General features: G+C 38.5%; 1 protein-coding gene across 6 annotated transcripts in view; it reads right to left on the bottom strand.

Annotated features, from left to right (window-relative positions):
* The window catches only part of arfgap1 (ADP-ribosylation factor GTPase activating protein 1), a 34,397-nt gene that overhangs the window by 10,564 nt on the left and 1,637 nt on the right, over nt 1-22,196 (bottom strand). For all 6 annotated transcript variants that reach the window (XM_084394829.1, XM_084394825.1, XM_084394824.1 and 3 more), the window contains exons 2-9: nt 20,666-20,730; nt 19,397-19,506; nt 16,981-17,152; nt 14,119-14,219; nt 11,575-11,661; nt 9,078-9,189; nt 6,221-6,277; nt 5,695-5,727 (exon numbers count right to left, since the gene is read on the bottom strand). In XM_084394829.1, coding sequence (XP_084250955.1) covers nt 5,695-5,727; nt 6,221-6,277; nt 9,078-9,189; nt 11,575-11,661; nt 14,119-14,219; nt 16,981-17,152; nt 19,397-19,506; nt 20,666-20,725 — 732 coding nt within the window. In that variant the 5' untranslated portion in view covers nt 20,726-20,730. The remainder of the gene's footprint in view (nt 1-5,694; nt 5,728-6,220; nt 6,278-9,077; nt 9,190-11,574; nt 11,662-14,118; nt 14,220-16,980; nt 17,153-19,396; nt 19,507-20,665; nt 20,731-22,196) is intronic.

The raw sequence follows: 22,196 nt of genomic DNA, 5'->3' as shown, positions 1-22,196 counted from the left end.
TTTTCCCTTTCTTCATGAAAATTCTTCATGGCTTAAAATATCTTGAGTGTAACTCGACACCCTTGCCTCATTTAGTATACGTGGTTCTATGAATATGCAAATGAGCCCCGCCTCCACTCACTCACTCAGCTCAGAGATCCACTGGTTGACGATCACACGTTGATCTGATTGGTTACAAGGTAGTTTGTGACGTCAGAAACACCAGCGATTTCAAAGCGTGTTTTTGAGACTGTCTTTGGTTCACTGCAGTTTTAAGGAGAAAATACTCAGCAATGCTGTCGACTTATGAACTTACACATGGTTTGACTTAAAGCACATTAAAAACACCACATAGACACATAACATTAAAAGCTGGATTCTCACCACATATTAAATGAGGGAAGGGTGTCGAGTTACATTGTAGCTATTTTAAGGATTTTTTTCAAGGAAAAAAACATTTAAATATGTCATTTTTAGAGGACAAAATGATCTACTTTATAAGTGGTCCACTCATGCGTGTATCCTGGATGTAATGTGCATATGTCATGCGAGAGGTCATGAACTCAAACGTCTCTTAGAGCTGGACCAAGGTGAGCATTTGTAGATGAAAATGACTAGAAAAAGACCCTTATGTGTCGGCTGGGGTCGTGTGGAGCCCAATAAAGCTGCCGAAATATGGATTTTATGGAGAAAAATCCTGCTCCAAATTTCTCTTTGTCTGAAGAAAGAAAGTTATATGCATCTCGGAAGGCCTCGGGGTGAATAAATAAATCATTTTTTGGTGAACTGTTCCTCTGAAGGTTTCTAGAGCTGTTGTCCATGTGTTCCTCTAATCAGTTATTCAGGCTCTGTGAAGAGGAATCAGGACACCTAATGCCGGCTTAATCTGAGAAACATGAAGTGTGTGTTCAGACATGTGTGATGTAAACTAGAGCTGGGAACCGATGCAGATCTGACGACTGATTCTATTCCCATTCACAAGCTCTCGGTTTCGATTGCGACCTCAATTCGATTTCAATTTAACCCTCATGTGGTGTTCGGGTCATTTTGACCCGGAGAGAATCATAAGCAGATGCTTACAATTAAAATGAGTCCAAACTCAACATAATCCATCACTCAGAACTAAAGATATTCCTCATGGAGTTCTAATACACAAAAAATCCACAAACGCACGTAGCCAAGCAAGGTAGCTTAGACTTGACCTTTTTACTCGTATCTTCATGAAACATACATCGATCATGAAAAATGGCACAACGTTATTTACAGCAGGAGCTCATGATTAAAAAGAGCCCAAACTCAATATATTCCATTAATCAGATCTAAAGATATTCCTCATGGCGTTCTAACTTTTCAGTCTCTCCCATTCACTTTCAATGGCCCATTGAAACAATGGCCCACAATGGCCCAGTGGAACACCACTAGTGTGATCAACAGTGCCAATTTTCTTCAGATTTTATTTAATATTTCCAAATTTATTCAAAAATAATGTTTTTTTTACTCAAAAAATGAGATCCCTACTGTCAAATAAATGAGGCCTACGATTAATCAGATGCAAATAGAGATATAAAACCAGTCCTAATTGAAAGAGAACAAGTTGACAAAAAGATTGAATCCAAAATTGGGTGAAAATATAGTATAATGAGAGATTTAGAAGCTATTTTTTATAGTCCGGTCATTTTTGACCGGGAAGATCCCGGGGGTTATAGGGTTTTGAACACCACACAAGGGTTAAGAGCAAATGTTGTGATGGAAGTGGCATGATTTGAAAGCTAATACTTAAATTCTTATCAAAAGCGACGGCTAATGGTGATTATTAGATGGTGGGAGTGCTACAAATGATGTTTAGTGACGCATCAACTGAAAACACCATGGATTAAAAGATCGCTCTCGGGATTTCAGTATCGGTATCAGTTTGTTTAAGTGAAGATGGATTAAAACAGCGCTGGCCCCTGATAGTGGACGAGAGGACGCTTAATCGACCAAACTTTAATTAGTCGGTAGTGTTGCTTTCGTCAACAAAAATTATGACTAAATATCGTCGTCAACGAACCTTTATCACCTGACGAAAACGTAAATGCTGGTCATGTGACGATAACTATAATCAAATGTATAATGCAATATTGTTGACGAATAAAAAACGAGACAAAATGTGGTTTACAAAATAAAAACTATGCTTAAATGTCTCTTCATTTTCGTTGACCAAAACGAAACGAGACAAGACGAAATGTTAAGACGTTATTTCGTCTCGTTTAGTCTCGTTATTATTATTTTGCAGTATTTCTGTTTCCCGTGTCTCACTTCAGGGGCTGCATCAGGTCAGATGTCACTTCCTCAAGCCCCACTCGCGGCATTATTTAGAAGATGCAGCTGCGGTGATTTAGCGTAAACCACAACAAACAAAGTTAAGTCTGACGCCCGCTTCACACACACTCCGTGTGCAGTGTGTATGCGGTGCAGGAGCAGCACGCGCTATAGTGCTTTCACATATGCTGCGTTTGCAGTGTGTAACTGACCCACGGCTGTACCACAAACACACTCACTATTTTTATTTCAAATCCAGAAGTTATCAGCTAATTTTATTTTTAAAAAAGCTGTCAGCATTGCGATTCTCTTTGTACACATATACACTCTTTAATAGACGTAATTCACGTTTATAATACACGTATTATTCAATGCACTACTTCTATCTACAGGGTGGGCCAAGACTAAAATGCTCAGACTTTTAGTCGACTGAAACTTGACTAGACTAAAGAGAGTATGAACGTGACTACAACTAATAAAAACTAAAATGGCAGCTTGACACAAGGACTAGACTAAAACTAAAATTAAAACAGGCCGCCAAAAACAACACTATTAGTCGGTTGATCACAGAAACATTAGCGCTCTAATGTTAACCTAGATAAATGTGCGCTACTATTCGGCACATCCAAGTGTGTGTGTGAAGTTTAGAAGCTAAACTAGCAGGACATGTTTAACTAGACGTGCTTCTCTCTCATTTACTATACGTGAGTCAGTCAACTTCCTCTCTGACAGACTCAGAAAACACTACTTTATTAATAATTATTAAAATGTTCAGACAGTTTCAGTTTTTTTCTGACACGTTCATAATCATCACTTGAGATTTATGTGTGCACTTGATCGCTCTATTTGTAGTTTAACCCCTTAAGCCCTGAAGGCATTTTTAGAGTTGTTTTGTCTGAGTGACACACACAAAACTAAAGACTCACAACTCTTTTTGGGGGAAGTTTCCCGAAATGTGATCTGCATCTGGATCAAATTTTGTGGTGATCGCATAAAGTACTCAAAAGTTACAGCATTTGGAACAAAGGTAGCCTTTTTGTTTAGTCCTCACACATTTGGAAGGCAATAAAATGTTTTAGTTTTCTGAGTGACATACACAAAAACTAAAGACTCATAACTTCAAAACTATAACAAGGAGAGTCAAAAGGTAGGTATCGTTTGAAAGAACACTTTTCAAATTTTTTGAAAATATTAATTACATTACATTTGGACATTCTCCTGCCGAGAAACTGCTGATAAAATACAAAAAATATATATAATTTTTATAATGATAATGCATATCTTTCTTATTTGACATGGAATAACTCAAGGAAGGAAATAAGGTAAGAGGAAAATTCTTTTTTGGGGAGGTCCCTCTACATATGAGCTGCATCTGGATAAAATTTTGTGGTGATTGGATAAAATACTCAAAAGTTACAGCATTTGGAACCAATATAGCCTTTTTGTTGAGACCTTGACGCCCTCTCATGGGCATTTTTAAAATTGTTTCACCATGAAGAATATTTTGTCATAAAAGCAATAGATTAAGTTCATTTTGGGCTCATTTTAATTGTAATAATATACTGTAAAAAATAAAGTGCCATTTTCAAAGATTTTTGAAGGATGTATGATGTTTTTGACACATTGCAGTACATAGTACAAAAAAGTATTTTATAGATTATGAAAAAAATAAAATTTCTATTTATCAGCAAATAACTCAGCAATACTAAGGAGCTTTTCAAATTGGCTACATTCACTGTAAAGTTCAGACTCTAAGCTTTCAAACGACACCAATTTTGTGTTAATCTGGGCAACATTTTTGAAAAATATGATAAATATTTTCGCAGCTAGGTGGCGCCCGCGGGCGGTACACTCCGGTTTAGAGAGAGACTAGTCAGCACTCGTTCAGAGTTGATCGAAGTGGTTGGATGCTTTAAAAGCTGAGATTCTAAGCTTTAAGATGATATATATTTTGTGTTATTCCACGTTTGAAAACGAGCATGGACGGTTCCGGGAAAATTGGAAAACACTTTGCACCCCGGAAGGATGAGAGACTTGTTTTTTAGCCAAGTATGCATCACTTCGTGAGGAATATCTCGTGATCAAAGCAGTGGATTATGTTGTGTTTGGGCTCTTTGTAATCGTGAGAATCTGCTGTCAATAAAGATGTTCGATTTTCACAATCCATGCATGTTTCATTGAGTTATGAGCTGAAACGTCACATCAAAACAACATAGCATCACTGCTATTGCTACCTCATAGCTGTGGTCTGTGGTATTTTTTGTGTTACAACGCCATGAGGAATATCTTTAGATCGGAGTGATGGATTATGGTGAGTTTGGGTTCTTTTTAATCTTAACAATCTGTTGTAAATAATGATATGTCATTTTCCACAATTGATGCATGCTTCATTGAGTTATGAGTTAAAACGCGACATAAGTGCTACATTTATAATAAGTGCTCTATGCGCGCCGGTGGGGGTTCGTGTGTTACAACTCAACAAGGAATATCTTTAGATCTGAGTGATGGATTTTTAATAGTGAGAGTCTGCTGAAAATAATGATGTGCATTCTTCTACGATCTGTGCATGCTTCGTGAAGTTATAAGTGAAAACCAAACGCGAGTGCTTCATGAGTATATACTAGGATAGGTGCGTCTGAGGAATTTTTGTGTTAGAACGCCATGAGGAAATATCTTTAGATCTGATTGATAGAATATATTGAATTTGGGCTCTTTTTAATCGTGAGCTCCTGCTGTAAATAACGACGTGTCATTTTTCATGATTGATGTATGTTTCATGAAGATACGAGTAAAAAGGCCAAGTCTAAGCTACCTTTGCTTGGCTACGTGCGTTTGTGGATTTTTTGTGTATTAGAACTCCATGAGGAATATCTTTAGTTCTGAGTGATGGATTATGTTGAGTTTGGACTCATTTTAATTGTAATCTAAGCTTTAAAATGATACTATTTTGTGTTGTTCCATTCAGTGGTTGCTTAGTAATTTGATTATGAATTTTTTTCGCGGGGGGTGTCCCGCCAGGTTTAAGGGGTTAAAGGCTCATTATTATGGTGTAGTATTTCTCTGTTATGTAGAATGTTACGTATAATATTCTTTCTCAGCCCTGAGACTGAACCCATGTTCCAGTGCCACTCCCAGTATTTATCGGAGTAATTAAATTAATATCCTAAACATGCGACTAGTTGACCAAAGGCTTAAATGAACGGGGCGGCCCTGGATTAAAGTCTGGAAATGTATATTTTCAAGCCGGTCCATATAAACCAGATCAGAAGTGAGATTTTAACATCACTGATCATCTCTGTCTGTGTGTGTGTGTGTGTGTGTGTGTGTGTGTGTGTGTGTGTGTGTGTGTGTGTGTGTGTGTGTGTGTGTGTGTGTGTGTGTGTGTGTGTGTGTGACTCAAACATCATGACGCACCTTCAGAGTCGCTTGACTGGCCAGTTTTGTGGTCTGTGAAGAAGAGAAGATGAAAATAAAAAATGGTTTCTTTATAATCACAATCCCACCAGTTATTATACATGAGCAGTTCATTGTAGAGGATCGATCACACTCTCCACACACACACATACTCTCCTCACACACACACACACACACACACACACACACACACACACACACACACACACACACACACACACACACACACTCACTCTCACTCACTCACTCTCCACACACTCACTCACTCTCCACACACACACTCACTCACTCACTCTCTCACACACACACACACACGCACACACACACACACACACACACTCACTCTCCACACTCACTCTCACTCACTCACTCTCTCACACACACACACACACACACACACTCTCTCGCAACACAAACTCTCCCTTGCAAGAATGTTAACTCCCTCGCAAGTTTGTTAAGTGCAAACTCTCCCTCGCAACACACACACACACACACACACACACACACACACACACGATGTACTTACACTATCTTTAGCGACAGACGCAAACTTGCTGGCTCCGACAGTGAAACTGCTCCAGCCCTGAAACACACGCAACAGAGACGATGTTAATGACGCCTGACGGACAGAGTTATTATAACAGAGAGTTATTATACAGGGGTTAAAGCAAAAAAAAAAAATATTTTGAATGAATGTTTCCTCGGCCAAACCCCCTTCCACAGCCTGTCACACACACAGTTTAAGAGCAGTCTCTTCTTGTAATTAGGAGTATAGTGAGTACATGCTTTACCTTCACAAATGAAAAACTCAAAGACCATTCGGATTTAAAGAAAGGTCATTTTGAACTGCATTTCTATTACATTTACATTTACATTTATTCATTTAGCTGACGCTTTTATCCAAAGCGACTTACAATTGCTATATATGTCAGAGGTTGCACGCCTCTGGAGCAACTAGGGGTTAAGTGTCTTGCTCAGGGACACATTGGTGTCTCACAGTGGATTCGAACCCGGGTCTCTCACACCAAAGGCATGTGTCTTATCCATTGCGCCACACCACACCACCCCACATCACACTATTATTATATGAAATTTCAATGTTTTCAATCTAATGCTTTTACAAGACTTGACTCTTTGTGATGTAGTCATACAAATAATTAACCATTTTCATAACTTTAACACAAGTTTTTATTTCTCAAATAATAAAAGCCAACAGAGCGTTTGCCACAAAGTGAGCTAATATCACAAACTATACATAATATAAAATCTGTTTTTAACCTAGCCATTATTATTATTATTATAATAATAATAATAATAATAATAAATTCAGTTTTAACCTAAGCATTATAATAAGAAATGATAACGCATGTTCTAACTCAACCTGTTAACACTGAACAGAAGAGGGAAACTAATAGCACCAGCATCAGAACAAAAACTGCATTTATGGTAGGAATTGGCATTTCAAGCTAAAATACTATTCGAAGATCACAGGGAATTATTTGATTATTATTTGAAAATCGCACCCCTCCCCCAATATGCTCACCGGTAAAACGAGTTCAACTCAACGACATTACATTTCTCTGTAGGCCTACTATACGTGTTGAAGCCATTAAAGAAAACACATTTAGTTTCATATGTATGTTTAAATATGTTTTATTTCATCTATATGGAAAGTGAACAGCATGAGTAAGATAGGATCATTAGATGAGCAATATATCGGGAGACAGAGTGGGTCAGACATGATTTTGACCACTTCATTAAGTTTTGTTTTGTAGAAAGCCTTTCTTTAAAGTGAATTTCGTTTTGTATAAATTGTATCTTAATTTTAATCGATGTTTCATCAAACAATTGCCTGGATTTAATAAATTAGAAGCAATTATAGCAGACAATATAATCAGGACATGCAAGGCGCTGGCGCGATCTCTTGCATTACTCATGAACTGGAGCTCGTCTTATAAATGAACCGTAACTCAGCATATAGTCTAGGCAACTTCACAGGCATGAGAAATATATCTATAGAAAGCTTAAATGTCTACTTTTAGAAAAGAAACCGACTACTCTCTTATGTAATCCGTATGAAATGTGCATTTCTCTCTATAGGTGCGTTCACTACATTTGGACATTGTGTAATTCTATTTATTAAACGTGTAGAATACTTTCCAAACCGTTACATAGTATTATAAATTCAGTGAGCGGGAATGGATTCAGTGAGCCGGAGTGGATTCAGTGAGCGGGAATGGATTCTGTGAGCCGGAGTGGATTCAGTAAGCGGGAATGGATTCAGTGAGCCGGAGTGGATTCAGTGAGCAGGAGTGGATTCAGTGAGTCGGAATGGATTCAGTGAGCCGGAGTGGATTCAGTAAGCGGGAATGGATTCAGTGAGCCGGAGTGGATTCAGTGAGCCGGAGTGGATTCAGTGAGCCGGAATGGATTCTGTGAGCCGGAGTGGATTCAGTAAGCGGGAATGGATTCAGTGAGCCGGAGTGGATTCAGTGAGCAGGAGTGGATTCAGTGAGTCGGAATGGATTCAGTGAGCCGGAGTGGATTCAGTAAGCGGGAATGGATTCAGTGAGCCGGAGTGGATTCAGTGAGCCGGAATGGATCCGGAGAGGAGTGGATTCAGTGAGCCGGAGTGGATTCAGTGAGTCGGAATGGATTCAGTGAGCCGGAGTGGATTCAGTGAGCAGGAGTGGATTCAGTGAGTCGGAATGGATTCAGTGAGCCGGAGTGGATTCAGTGAGTCGGAATGGATTCAGTGAGCCGGAGTGGATTCAGTGAGCCGGAGTGGATTCAGTGAGCAGGAGTGGATTCAGTGAGCAGGAGTGGATTCAGTGAGTCGGAATGGATTCAGTGAGCCGGAGTGGATTCAGTGAGCAGGAGTGGATTCAGTGAGCAGGAGTGGATTCAGTGAGTCGGAATGGATTCAGTGAGCCGGAGTGGATTCAGTGAGCCGGAATGGATCCGGAGAGGAGTGGATTCAGTGAGCCGGAATGGATCCGGAGAGGAGTGGATTCAGTGAGCTGGAGTGGATTCAGTGAGCCGGAGTGGATTCAGTGAGCCGGAGTAGATTCAGTGAGCTGGAGTGGATTCAGTGGATTACAGAGCGCTTAGAGTGCAGAGAGGAACGTCCTTTCGCTCCACTCCAGGCTTTGATCACATCCCCCTCAGCAGGGTGAATACAGCTAATCTTTCCTTAATTTAATTTTCAAACTAATTTATTTCCTATTCAAACTAAAATGAAGACATTTATTACACTATTTGAGAACTGTAAGCCTATTTACAGCCTTAAAATTATGAAGAGTGAATTTTAGACAGGTAGGAACCCCTGTACAATAACAGAGAGTGATAATAACAGAGTTATTATAACAGAGCCGCTGTATTACCGAGTAGAGGGAGGACATGGTGTTATTGAGGAAGTCTTCATCTTTCTTGGGCGGGTTGGGAGTGTTTCCAAAGCCCACATATCGATTCTCCTGCGCGCCGGACGCTCCGGCACTGAAATAATAATACATTATTATTAATACACAATAATTACTGATCACAGATTAGAGCTGCACACATACGGACTGACGGTGTGCTTCTGATTCGAGACTGTGAACACTCGTTACATCACTATCTAGTGCTTTCTGTGTATCTGTCTGTCAGCCAGTAAGAGGTGAGCATTTGAGTCATGTGCTGCTTGATTATGGCACAAATCACACTCACTCCAGTCAATATATATATAGTCTCTCTGAGCACACCCAAAACTGGTTAAGATCTTATTTGAGCGACCGACATCAGTGTGTACAAGTGAATAACATCCAATCTGCGTTTAGAGTCACCTCGATGGGAGTGCCGCAAGGGTCTATTTTGGGACCCTTGCTTTTCAGCATCTATATAAATGACCTCCCTAAAGTGTGTCCGGACGTTGACGTAATCATGTACGCTGATGATACGGTGATCTTCACTTTTGGGGAAAACGAGTTGGAGGTTGCTGACAAATTATCAAAAGAGATGCAAAAAATTGCAGAATGGTTGCAGACGTCCTGCCTGACCTTAAACGTTGATAAAACGGTCTCAATGTTTTTTTTCAAATAAACGTAAATTACAACTAACTCAAGAAATTCAAGTAAATGGACAAAAAATAAAAAATGTTAACGAAACAAAATATTTAGGTCTAATACTTGATTCGAACCTTCGTTTTAAAAGTCACATAAAAAAACTTGGTAATAACTGAAATTTAATTTGATGAACTATAAACATATCAGAAATTCATTAACTACAGAAGCCTCAAATATATACATCAATACTATGATTGTCCCACATCTTCTGTATTGCATGTCTAGTTGGTCTCAGGCGTGTAAAACATCGCTAAAATTACTTGAATCATTATATAAAAGGGCCATAAAAATTCATGATAAAAAGCCTCGCCAGTACCATCATTGTAAAGTACAAAGTAAATATAACATTTTGAGTTTTGAAAATCTCATTAAATATAATCAAATTTCTGCTCTATTTAAAATTATCCATAACATCGCTGCTCCCCCTTTGAGAAAATTTGTCACATTAAATTCGGAGAAAATTTCTAGAGCCACACGGTCGACAGTCAGAGGAGAGTGCAGCGTTCCAAGACGTAGAACCACATATGGTCAACAATCGTTCTTTTATAAAGCAGTGAGCCTTTGGAACACTTTTCCAAATGAAATTATTTAATGCACAAATTATAGTACTTTTACACGCCTGACCAAACAGTGGTTATTATCAAAGCAAACCTGTACACACTGAATGACTGTGATATGAATGATGTAAACTGTTAGTGAGTGAGTGGGTAGATTCCTGAAGTGGAGAGTGTTTTTATGATGTGAGTGAAGTAATGCTTTGTATTATTATGTATATATTTTATGAATTTTTGTAAGTATAACATCAACCTGTCCAGGGACTGCGGGTGGAAATTAGCATTTTTTGCTATAACCTGGCACATGACATCTCTTCTTTTTAAGACTAATGTTTTTTTGTGCATTGTCCCTGATCAAAAAATAAATAAATAAAAATATTCAGATCACAATTATTTAACAATAAAGCACTGACTTTGGAAACATCATGCATTTATTAAACTTTTAAAACAAATGCCTTTATGAAAATTAATGTAAGAATGTATGTAAACAAAGATAAAAAATTAGATATAAATATATACACAAACCAGTGTTATTTTAGTTGTATTAATATTTAATAATATTAAATTTTTTTTTACTTATTTAAAATTGTTATTTGGGTTTATTTTTTATTTCAGTTTTTGTCAGTTTTCGTTATCTATTTCCAGTTAATCATTTTAGTGCTTCAATCTCAACTTATTTCAGTTTATTGCCAAGGCAACATTTCTAATTTTTGTTTAGTTAAATTTTTTCAACTAATATTTATATTTTATTTTGCCTTTATTTCAATTAACAGAAGTGTTTCTAATAGTTTTAGTTAACGATAATACGTTAATAAAAAATAAGATCAACTATGTTCCAGTGCATATCCACAACTCCTGAAATCTATAAAACATTTATTAAAAACATAAAAATAATATGGACTAAGAAGCACTGCTGTAAAGGGAAGCGTTGCATTAATTACGACATTTCCCAAACACACTGGAAGCGCTCGACCAATCACAACACACTGCTCCAGCTGACCAATCAGAGCACAGTGTGCTTTTCAAGAGGAGGGGCTTCAGAGAGACAGGAAGTAAACAGAGCGTTACTGACAGACTGGGAAGAGAGGAGCCGCAACAATGGAGAATATATATAATAAACCTGCTCTAGTAGAGACCAAAACACTACATCAAGACTGTTAAAGGTCATAATCCTCTTTAATCATCTATCAACAGAACAGATTGATCAATGATGGAGTGAAACTCACTTCTGGTAAGAGTTGACATCATCAGACAGCCAGTCCTCGAAGGCTTTATCAGAGTGAGAGTGATTCTGACCCGCAGCAGCACTGGACCTGCAATGACATCATCATCATCATCATCATCATCATCATCATCATCATCATCAGGGATGGGAATTGAGAACCGGTTCTAAGTTTTATGAATCATCGATATTGATATCGAGCATATCGATATGCTCCTGCTCCGATAACTCTTAACTGTCCCTTTTGTCCTTTATCGAGCACCATAGCACGGCGTCCTATGCATCTGTGCGTCATGACGTCAAAGCGATTTTAACCATAGACAGTAAAAGAAATGGACACAGCGACCCCATAGACTTCAACGGAGAAAAGTGAAGTCAATTAGAAGCACTCACTTCCTGACGGCTGAGTGTACTGCGCAGACTCAAACTGAGCTTGATGACGTAGATGTGACGTGAGCAACCGTCTGTCTTCTAGTAGCTGTGCCGAGAGAAATCTGAATCATTCCCTTCCGAATCTTGCAGAGACGGAGAGTGTGAGTAGGAGCTGTCCATGAGCTAGGAGCAGGAGCAACTTTATGACTCTCTATGGGCTTCTCCCTTGACTTTATGCCTCCACATCCCTCCGACTGCCTGTGAGCTTCTCCTCCTGTCTATACGGTAATTTCCAGAGAGTCGCGTGGTTATGATGCAAACGTTAGCCTATTTTTTACAAAAACTGCTTCTACGGAGCCATAACGTAAGATACAAGGTAATGGAGCCTTTTATACATTGTCGTGTTTCTTTAGAAATAAATAATGGACAAATAGAGTCTTTAAACGCCTCAGATGTAAAGTTATTCGCTGTCAAAGTGATGCCAAAATGAATGGGAGTCAATGGAATGCTAACAGCAGGTGATGGCTTGTTAGCCAATGGCGGCCCTCGGGGATGGTACGCTCTCCGGGTGCTGGCTTGCCCCCCTGGTTAAAACAACTGATCTGTCCAACACTGAACTCACGAGACGACTGAATCGGTGTATAACTAATCGGAGAAACTTTACAATAAGGTTCCATTTATTACATAAAAGGTACAGTTTCCTTACTCAAGTGTAAGCTTTAAAACAAATAAAACCACTTGTTTTTTGCCGAAAAAGCATATGAATACTTTTTTCCCACACAGTGCTATCAGGAATCAATAAGCAGAATTAGGGCTGGGCGATATGGCCAAAAAAAAAATCACGATAATTTTTTTTATATCAGTCGATATCGATAATTATCACGATAAAAGTTGAAAAGCTCCTAAGTGAAAGTTGTAGAAACAAGAGCGTTAATTGTGGTTTTAAACTACTCTTTATTGTCAGAACATATCATGACAAACACTTACCAAACAGGTGAACATTTCACAAATCTGAGGTAGAACATTCAAACATTTGTCATTTTTCCTTAACAAAATAAATATCTTTATTGGACAATTAATTTCTTAGATTCTGCATGTGCTAATTTTTATTTGGTAAAATGTAATATTCTGACTGTTTGAGTTTTATTAAACTTAACCAATGGTCATCCAGTATCATGCATTTAGATCATGATAACCATAAAACCAGGCATAGCCTACAGCACCTCACTATCATGGCAAAATGTAACTTTATGGTTTCTATGGTATTTGTATGAAAAACAGTAGCCTAAATACATTATTAAATACTGTAATTATATTCCATTAGTCCTTTATACATTGTCTACATTAATAATATAATACAATTCAATATGTATATCCCACATTTCATGGTGCAGTTAATATTACTAGGCTAACGTTACAGTAAATCCATGGTAAATGATGGGAATTTGTAGACGGAAAAGCCTTCTGACAGTATCGTTGCGCACAGTGTTTCTCCTGTTTGTCAGCGCTGTTTCATCTGCCTTTAAACTGGTTTAAATCACTGAGACATTTGTGTTCTTCGCTGAATTCAAGCGCTTCTCACTGGATCTCGTGACGAGAGCGATCAGATAGTAAACGCATCGGCTCTAGTGAGCTCGCGCTGCACTGCCGTTTGGACTTTGAGCCGAGCGGATAAATGGTCCGTGTGGCGCGCGGTTCAAATGAGTTTCGTTCCGCTTTTGGCGCATAAACATTATCGAACATTTATCGAACTCTTGATATCGTTTTATCGAGAAATTATATCGCGATAATTATCGTTATCGTTTTATCGCCCAGCCCTAAGCAGAATCGTCAGTGGCATTGATAAAATCATATCAATTTCCATCCCTAATCATCATCGATGACATCACTCCTCCTCATCATCATCATCGATGACATCACTCATCACTGCTCATTCGGACAGCTGCTTCTTCTGTTGGAAACCCCTTCCACCTGACCTCAGATCTGCACCCTCAACTGACTGGTTTAGATCTCGACTGAAAACACATTTGTTTTCTAAGGCTTTTAAAATTTTGGTAGTTGTATTTTCTTTTATTATGTGTATGTAGTTTTCTTTTCTTTTCCTCGCTGCTTTCTGTTATTTTTGTTGGGTGTTTTTGGGTTAGGGTTAGGGTTAAGACTCGAATTCGTGTCGTACCGGTGTGAAGCGCTCAGGCCACTCTTGGCTTGTGGAGGCGTCCAGTTCCTCGCAGAAGAGTCCTCGATGCTCCACTCCTTCCCTTCAGCCAGAGTCACCACCTTTAACACACACACACACACACAACTTCAACTTCACCACAAAGAGTAGAGAATCTCCGGATCCAAAAACAAGTGAAGAAGAGGATCAGAGTAGACATTGGCTGTGTCTGAAATCATCCCCTAAACCCTCATTCACTATCCCCTCCCTTCCTCCACTAATATAGTAGCCTGACGTCGTCATACTCAGAATGTGAGTCTGATCTGCTCCGTTGGGCTGTGATTATGGGGCGCGTTTCAACCGAACCAGGAAAGAAAATGCCTCTGCACTCAATTGGATAGACCTACAACCAATCAGAGCAACGGAGTAAGTGACGTATGTTCTTCATTCATGTTTCCGATCGACAAATGCCTTGATCGCGGTTCTCTGTTCCTCTTTTAAAATTAATGCGCTGTCGATATCTTCTATAACAGACGCGATGGCGGAATCTACATAATGTTTTATAAACAAAGTTCGGCAGGAGCACGTACAAATAATCAATCCAATCAACTTGTCATCAAACAATTACCATGTCTACCCTATCAGCACGAGAGGAAGTATTTATTTATTCACTCTGTCACTCACCTAACATTCCTTGACAGTTTCCAGCATCCCTCCACTCACTCTCGGCCTGTTCTTCCACAGCCAGGAATACGGGGGGAGTACTTCCCGGAGCCTCTCCTCGGACAGCACGCCAAATATGCATTTATTCTATCTGACTTATTTGTAAGTGTGAACTCCTGAAATCTCAATTCTCCAGCGGCAGTCATCTTTGTTTTAAACGAATTCAACCCAAGCGCTCGTTGGTGACGTGGATGATTACGTGACTGTTGATCATCTGTCCATCATCGTATAAAGCCCGTCCTGACAACTTGATTGGTCCGAACAGCTTTTGTTCGGGCATAATAGCTCCACAACGGATCAAGTCCAGACCGAACTTCCCGACCTCAAAATGTTGTGGGCGGGGCTAAGTTCGGCTGGCATCCGGGCCACTAATATAGTCCACTTGAAGTGAATGAAGACGAGCGAGTGAGTTCAGACCCTGATTGCCGCTTTTCCATAGTTTGTGCTTGCGGTTTAACAATCATTTGAAACGTAGCAAACTAGCCGCTCCAGTAGCGATGAACAGATTTATCTTCAACTCTGTCGTGGAAACTATGTATAATTAAACAATTAAAGACTCAATTAAAAAGGAGCTTAAACCTGTGTGATATTACGCTGGATCAGTGTTTGGGAAATGGATGATTGATTCAGCGAGCGCCATCTTCTGGTCAGACGCGGGAATTCATTCAGCACGCAACTCTCGCAGTGCATTATGGGTACTCTCCAGCCGATGAGCGTACATCAGATGTACACTCGTTATTGCAGTGCATTGTGGGATTAAATGAGTGCACTATTTAACACTATAGAGGCGACTTAAGACACAGACCAGGAGCGGATAGAAGATAACATGATCATCAAACACTGAACTTCATATAAACTCCCTAACGTTACCAAATGAAATATCGAACCCATTAAGAGGAAACGACTACAGTGGCAAAATATTTTGGGAGTTTTGTGAATATGATCAAACATGGTACCGTTGGCTGGACACTGGTAAACTGGAAAGAGTTAATAATTACGGTATTCAAATGATTAATCAAAGAAAAAAAATAATGGTTAATAATTATTATTCCATTATTAATAATAGACTTTATATTTAAATAGTAAAATGTTCTGTTTCATGAAATACAAATCTACTATTCATATTTGCATATTAGAAAACCATTTTTTTGTTTTGTGGATTAATTTAAATGTTTATTTAGTTTCTTAAATGTTATTTTGTATTTTGGTTTTCTGAAATGCCAGTTGGTGTGTAAAAAGTAACTAAAGCATTAAAACAGCTGTAAAGTTTCACTGTTAAAAGTCTGAAAAATAAAACTGGGTTAAGCAGATTGCTTAATGTTTTAAAGTTATGAAATAACTAACCACTTTAAATTGAATATAGAAGTTTGATATGATGCAACTTTTACTTTGGGCCCACAGACCTGTTTGATTTTTGGCCCTTCGCTTGTAAAAAGTTTATGAACCTCTGAATTAGGGTTTTCAACGCATTCATCAAAAATGCAACAAAGGTCTGCACTAAAAATCTGGACTAAAGTAAATCATGTAAATAAAGACAATTTAAAGTAAATAATGATTAAAAGCGATGTTGGAAACAAGTACGCATCAGGAAAAAAATAGCAAATAAATTAAAATAGAAAAAAAAAATGTTTTTGTTTTGTTTTGCCATTTTTTCCTGATGTGTAATTGTTCCCAACATTGTTTTTAATCATTATTTACTGTTCCAGATAAGACTTAAACTGGAGAATATGGACTAATTATTAGATTGTTGAAGATCTGTTTTCTATAGTCACTGAGAATGAGTGAAATCTTCACACTGACGTTTGCTAACTTTATCTCCTGTTTACAGTAAAAGATTTTTAGAGAGTATTTTTGGATTGATACATGGGTCTCAGCACCAAATCACGACGTGAGAGCGCGGTGAGTGTGTTGATCGAACTGATTAATAAAAGAAAAGATCATGTTTAGCAGCAGTGAACGTGAAACCACTATGATTTCAGACACAGACCAGGAGCGGTTAGAAGTTCTTTAAGGCTTAGAAGGTTAGAAGGCTTGGTGTGTCCCGGGCTTTACACACATTTAATCTAACATGATCAAAATACTGGGATGGAAAGAGTTAATAATTAGGGTTTTTTCAACTGATTAATAAAAGAAAAGATAATGTTTAGCGGCGCGTCTCACTTTGTCTCTGAAGAGCGCAGCCGCTTTACTGTTGTATTTCTCCTGTAAACTCCAGCCGGGATCATAGTCGTCCTGCAGCTCCAGAAACATGCGGAACTTGCGGTTTCCTCCCATCTTCATCTTCTCCAGCTCGATGTCCTTCCACTTGTCCATCGAGACAGATCGAACAAAGCTATGAGGAGAAACACGGAGCTCACACATGACTGAGATCTTCGGCTACGCTTCAAAAATCTGCATTCTTTTTTGCAATTAATTATAGTCATATGCTTATAAATCTCCTCAATTGTGCTGCATATGATATGCAAATATTGCTGTTAAAAGTATATTTATTATTATATTTATTTACACACACACACACATTTATAAAATGCTTAGATCCAATCTTTGATTCTGATTGGTCCACAGCTGTTTTATTCATGATTTACTCACGGCTATAACCGCTTCACTCACTGGTTCTGTGTATCACTACACAACACCCCTAGCAACCACTCTTAGCAACGTAAACCTATGTTTGTTCTCATTGATGTTGTTCATTGAAGCTAGTAGAGTATTGTGAGAGATCGAGTGAGCGAGTGTACCTGCATTTATAGTAGATATAGCATTCTCCTTCAGGTCAGTCCTATATTCATAATAAAAACATGTCCGCTGATATCTTGTCCTTTTAACAGGGTTTCCCCGTGCCTATAGTCCTCTGTCAGATGGTCTTCCTTCTCCATGATCACAAGTTTGAGTCGTAAGTCTTCTCTACTGGCTGACTCACTCATAAAGACAGTCTTTGTCTCCATCTATTGGCGAAATCATGTATGTAACTTCTGTTGCTGTTTACGGTCAGGGACTATTTTTTCCAGCGGAAGGAAGGCTTTTGGTGGTTTTACTTCATGAAAGTTGCATAGAAACGTATTTTTCGGCTTTAATATCTGTATTGTGTGGTAACCGTTTTATAAAACCAATAAGGTCCTCGAGGCTAGTGCTGCAGGGATGGAAATTAGCACCCGCCACCAGCCAAATGCGGGTGATTTTGTGTTGTGGCGGGTAAACTCGCTTCACCTACCGGCCACCGTGGCGGGTAAATAAAAATATACTGTTTCACACAGACGGCGGACACTTTTAGAGGACATAAGTGTACGCTGAAATAAAGTCTTTCACCTCAGAAAAACGGACTTTCTTGTCCTGTCACGTCAGCCGTTATCCTGTTCTCATAGCGAACACTCTTCAATTGCACGCGCATGTGGCGGCGCGCGCTGTGTATCGCCTCACTGTATATAAAGTGCAAAATAAACTACGAGCATGCAACGCCGTTACGTTGTAAATTACACAAAATAAAAGTAATGCAGGGATGATTTTCATACTATTCACCAGGAGCAGTTTCCATGGTTCATTAACAGTTATTGTTAATATTGTGTATTCACCATGGTAACTGTCGTTTCCATATTAACCCCAAAATGCCACTTTATTTTTCTTTGTGTTATTTTTTATATTTTTAAATGACTCTAGTGGCTCATACCAACATTGTATTAACAAAAACTAGTTTGGGACTGCTATTTAATAGCTTTAGCATAGGCCTAATGTTTATTTATTAGTACTAGTCTTTACTATTAGTCATATTCTTACAATTTATGTTAAGTAAAGGGGGACAGTACTTGTGTGTGTGGAAATAGCCGGTTTCAATAAAACTACTTGACATGTCATATTTGGCTTTGACTTTGACTGAAAATTTGCTCTCACTTTGCGGAAAAAATATTGGGATATATATCGTATATCGATATTCAGTCTAAATAATCGGGATATGACTTTTGGTCCATATCGCCCAGCCCTAGTTTCATTGTTGGGACTAAAAACCTAAAACTGGAAGCCATAAAAGACCACGAATCATTCAAATGCCACATCCAGGTAAAAAAGAGAAATATATATAAGAGAGAAAGAGAAAATGTCAGTATTTCATTGAGACTTGAGATTAAATAAACTGCTTAAGTATTGTAGATCTTGTAGTATTAATTTTCACATGCAGTTACACATTGTCGGTTAAAAACAAGAAAGTGGCTGGTAAAAACATTGAGTGGCTGGTAGATTTTGAAATCCATCCGCCACAGTGGCCGGTGGACAAAAAAGTTAATTTCCAACCCTGTAGTGCTGTATCGAGAACAAGTCCCGGCAGACTCCGCTTCACGTCGAGCCGAACAACGCCCTTCAGTCGGGACTTATTCACGATTCAGCACAGCCTCGAGGACCTTATTGCTTACATTTACTTTACTGTTTACCATTCTCACTTATTTGTAAAATTTGTTATGTAGGATAATTGTTTGTAAAGTGAGAGATTGACTGATTTTGCGCTGAATAGGATTGTATATAATTCCGTTGTTCTCTTTTGTATGACGACAAATAAAGATTGTGGAAGGCCTCAGAATGCGAGTCTGACCTGAGGTGGACGCCGAGGCCTCTGTGTTTCCCAGAACACTCCAGACAGATCCAGATCCCGTACGTCACACTGACCCACTGCGGGTTAAACGCTCCACACTCGAAACACACCTGACAACACACACACGGCAGGCTTTAAAGGGATAGTTCACCCAAAAATTAAAAATTATCCCATGATTTACTCGCCCTCAAGTCATCCTAGGTGTAAATGACATTCTTCTTTCAGACGAATACGATCAGTTTTATTAAAAAAATGTCCTGGCTCGTCCAAGCTTTATAATGGCAGTGAATGACTGTTTCTGTTTTGAAGTCCATAAAAGTGCAACTATGCATGTTTTAACATGTTCCTAACCCTGTCTAGATGGACAGATGCACTTTTATGATGGACAGATGCACTTATGATGGATAGATGCGCTTTAATGATGGACAGATGCACTTTTATGATGGACAGATGCACTTTAATGATGGATAGATGCACTTTTATGATGGACAGATACACTTTTATGATGGACAGATGCACTTTTATGATGGACAGATGCACTTTTATGATGGACAGATGCGCTTTTATGATGAATAGATGCACTTTTATGATGGATAGATGCACTTTTATGATGGACAGATGCACTTATGATGGATAGATGCGCTTTAATGATGGACAGATGCACTTTTATGATGGACAGATGCACTTTAATGATGGATAGATGCACTTTTATGATGGACAGATACACTTTTATGATGGACAGATGCACTTTTATGATGGACAGATACACTTTTATGATGGACAGATGCACTTTTATGATGGACAGATGCACTTTTATGATGGATAGATGCACTTTTATGATGGATAGATGCACTTTTATGATGGATAGATGCGCTTTTATGATGGACAGATGCGCTTTTATGATGGACAGATACACTTTTATGATGGACAGATGCACTTTTATGATGGATAGATACACTTTTATGATGGACAGATGCACTTTTATGATGGATAGATGCACTTTTATCATGATAGATGCACTTTTATGATGATAGATGCACTTTGCACTTTTATGATGGATAGATGCACTTTTATGGACTTCAAAACAGAAACAGCCATTCACTGCCATTATAAAGCTTGGAAGAGCCAGGACAGTTTTTAATATAACTCTGATTGTATTCGTCTGAAAGAATAAAGTCATACACCTAGAATGACTTGAGGGAGAGTAAATCATGGGCTAATTTTCATTTGCTAAATTTGATTTTCATTCACATGCTGACGGACACTCACATTGTTCTCGTCTTCGGTCCGCACCTCCTTCAGCACTCGTTTGGTTCTGGGACTGGCCATTTGCCCTGAAACACACAGTGACATCATGACATCAGCTCCAGTTCAACTCTCAGATTACAGGCTGATATCATACATTCAACATATATTTGAGCTATTTTACAAATGTTTAAAGATCTTATTGTTTGATCCTTATCCCAGAAAATAGAAAGTCGCACTTTATTTACACTACCGTTCAAAAGTTTGGGGTCAGTAAGATTTTTAATGTTTTTAAAAGAAGTCTCTTCTGCTCACCAAGGCTGCATTTATTTGATAAAAAAAAAACAATAAAAAAAAAGTAATATTGTGAAATATTATGACAATTTAAAATGACTGTTTTCTATGTGAATATTTTTTAAATTGTAATTTATTCCTGTGATCAAAGCTGAATGTTCAGCATCATTACTCCAGTCTTCAGTGTCACATGATCCTTCACAAATCACTCTAATATGATGATTTGATGATCAAGAAACATTCATTATTATTATCAGTGTTGAACTGAAAATGATGCTTTGATGAATAGAAAGTTCGAAAGAACAGCATTTATTTAAAATAGAATATTTTCTAACATTATAAATGTCTTTACTGTAACTTTTGATCAGTTTAACTCATCCTTGATGAATAAAAGTATTGATTTATTTATTTCCCCCAAAAATAACATTAAAATTCTTACTGACCCCAAACTTTCGAATGGTAGCGTTTAATGTTACAAAAGCTTTAGCTTTCAGATAATGCTGTTCTTTTGAACTTTCTATTCATTGAAGAATTTTGAAAAAAAAAAATTGTACACAACTGTTCTCAACATTGATAATAATCATAAATGTTTCTTGATCATCAAATCATCATATTAGAATGATTTCTGAAGGATCATGTGACACTGAAGACTGGAGTATGCTGAAAATCTACAAATATATGCCACCAAAACTACGACCTGAGGAGCTTTAGCACTCTCTCGACTCCCATACAGATATTTTCAGTCAGAGAAACAGAGGAAGCTCCCGAAAAAAGAGTCCGGTATAAAGAGACGAGACGTAAGCTACTGACAGATCAAATAAAAACATGACTGTGATAGCCTTTATGATTGGTCTGATTTCTTCAAGCGTTCAATATGTTTTTTTACTATGCGTATCTTCAAGCGTTTACTATGTTTACTACGGTAACGGTTAGCGCGCATAGTCTTTTGCATCACAAACAGAAGGCATTCAAACATGAACGCGAGTTAAATTATTTTAAAAGTCTTTAATGCTGACAGAATCATCCGGCGCTGACGTCTCGAGTCCCGACTCAGATGAACTCCGCCTCTGTTCGTAACCACTCCTCTAGCCCGAGCTGGCCCGCTTTGGCCCAAGGTATTCGACGGGCCAGAAATCCTGGCCGTTGGCCCCGAGTAAGCCCCGATCAAGCCCCGGAAGTGATAGTGGAAACGCGACTGGCCCTGGCACGCACTAGCACGGCCCGGCCTGGCCCGACAGTGGAAACGCAGCTATTGTAGTCT

This window comes from Rutilus rutilus (assembly GCF_951802725.1).
Source record: "Rutilus rutilus genome assembly, chromosome: 22".
NCBI lineage: Eukaryota > Metazoa > Chordata > Actinopteri > Cypriniformes > Leuciscidae > Rutilus > Rutilus rutilus.
Note: the sequence above shows the minus strand (reverse complement) of the source record. Positions and strands in the feature narration are given on the sequence as shown.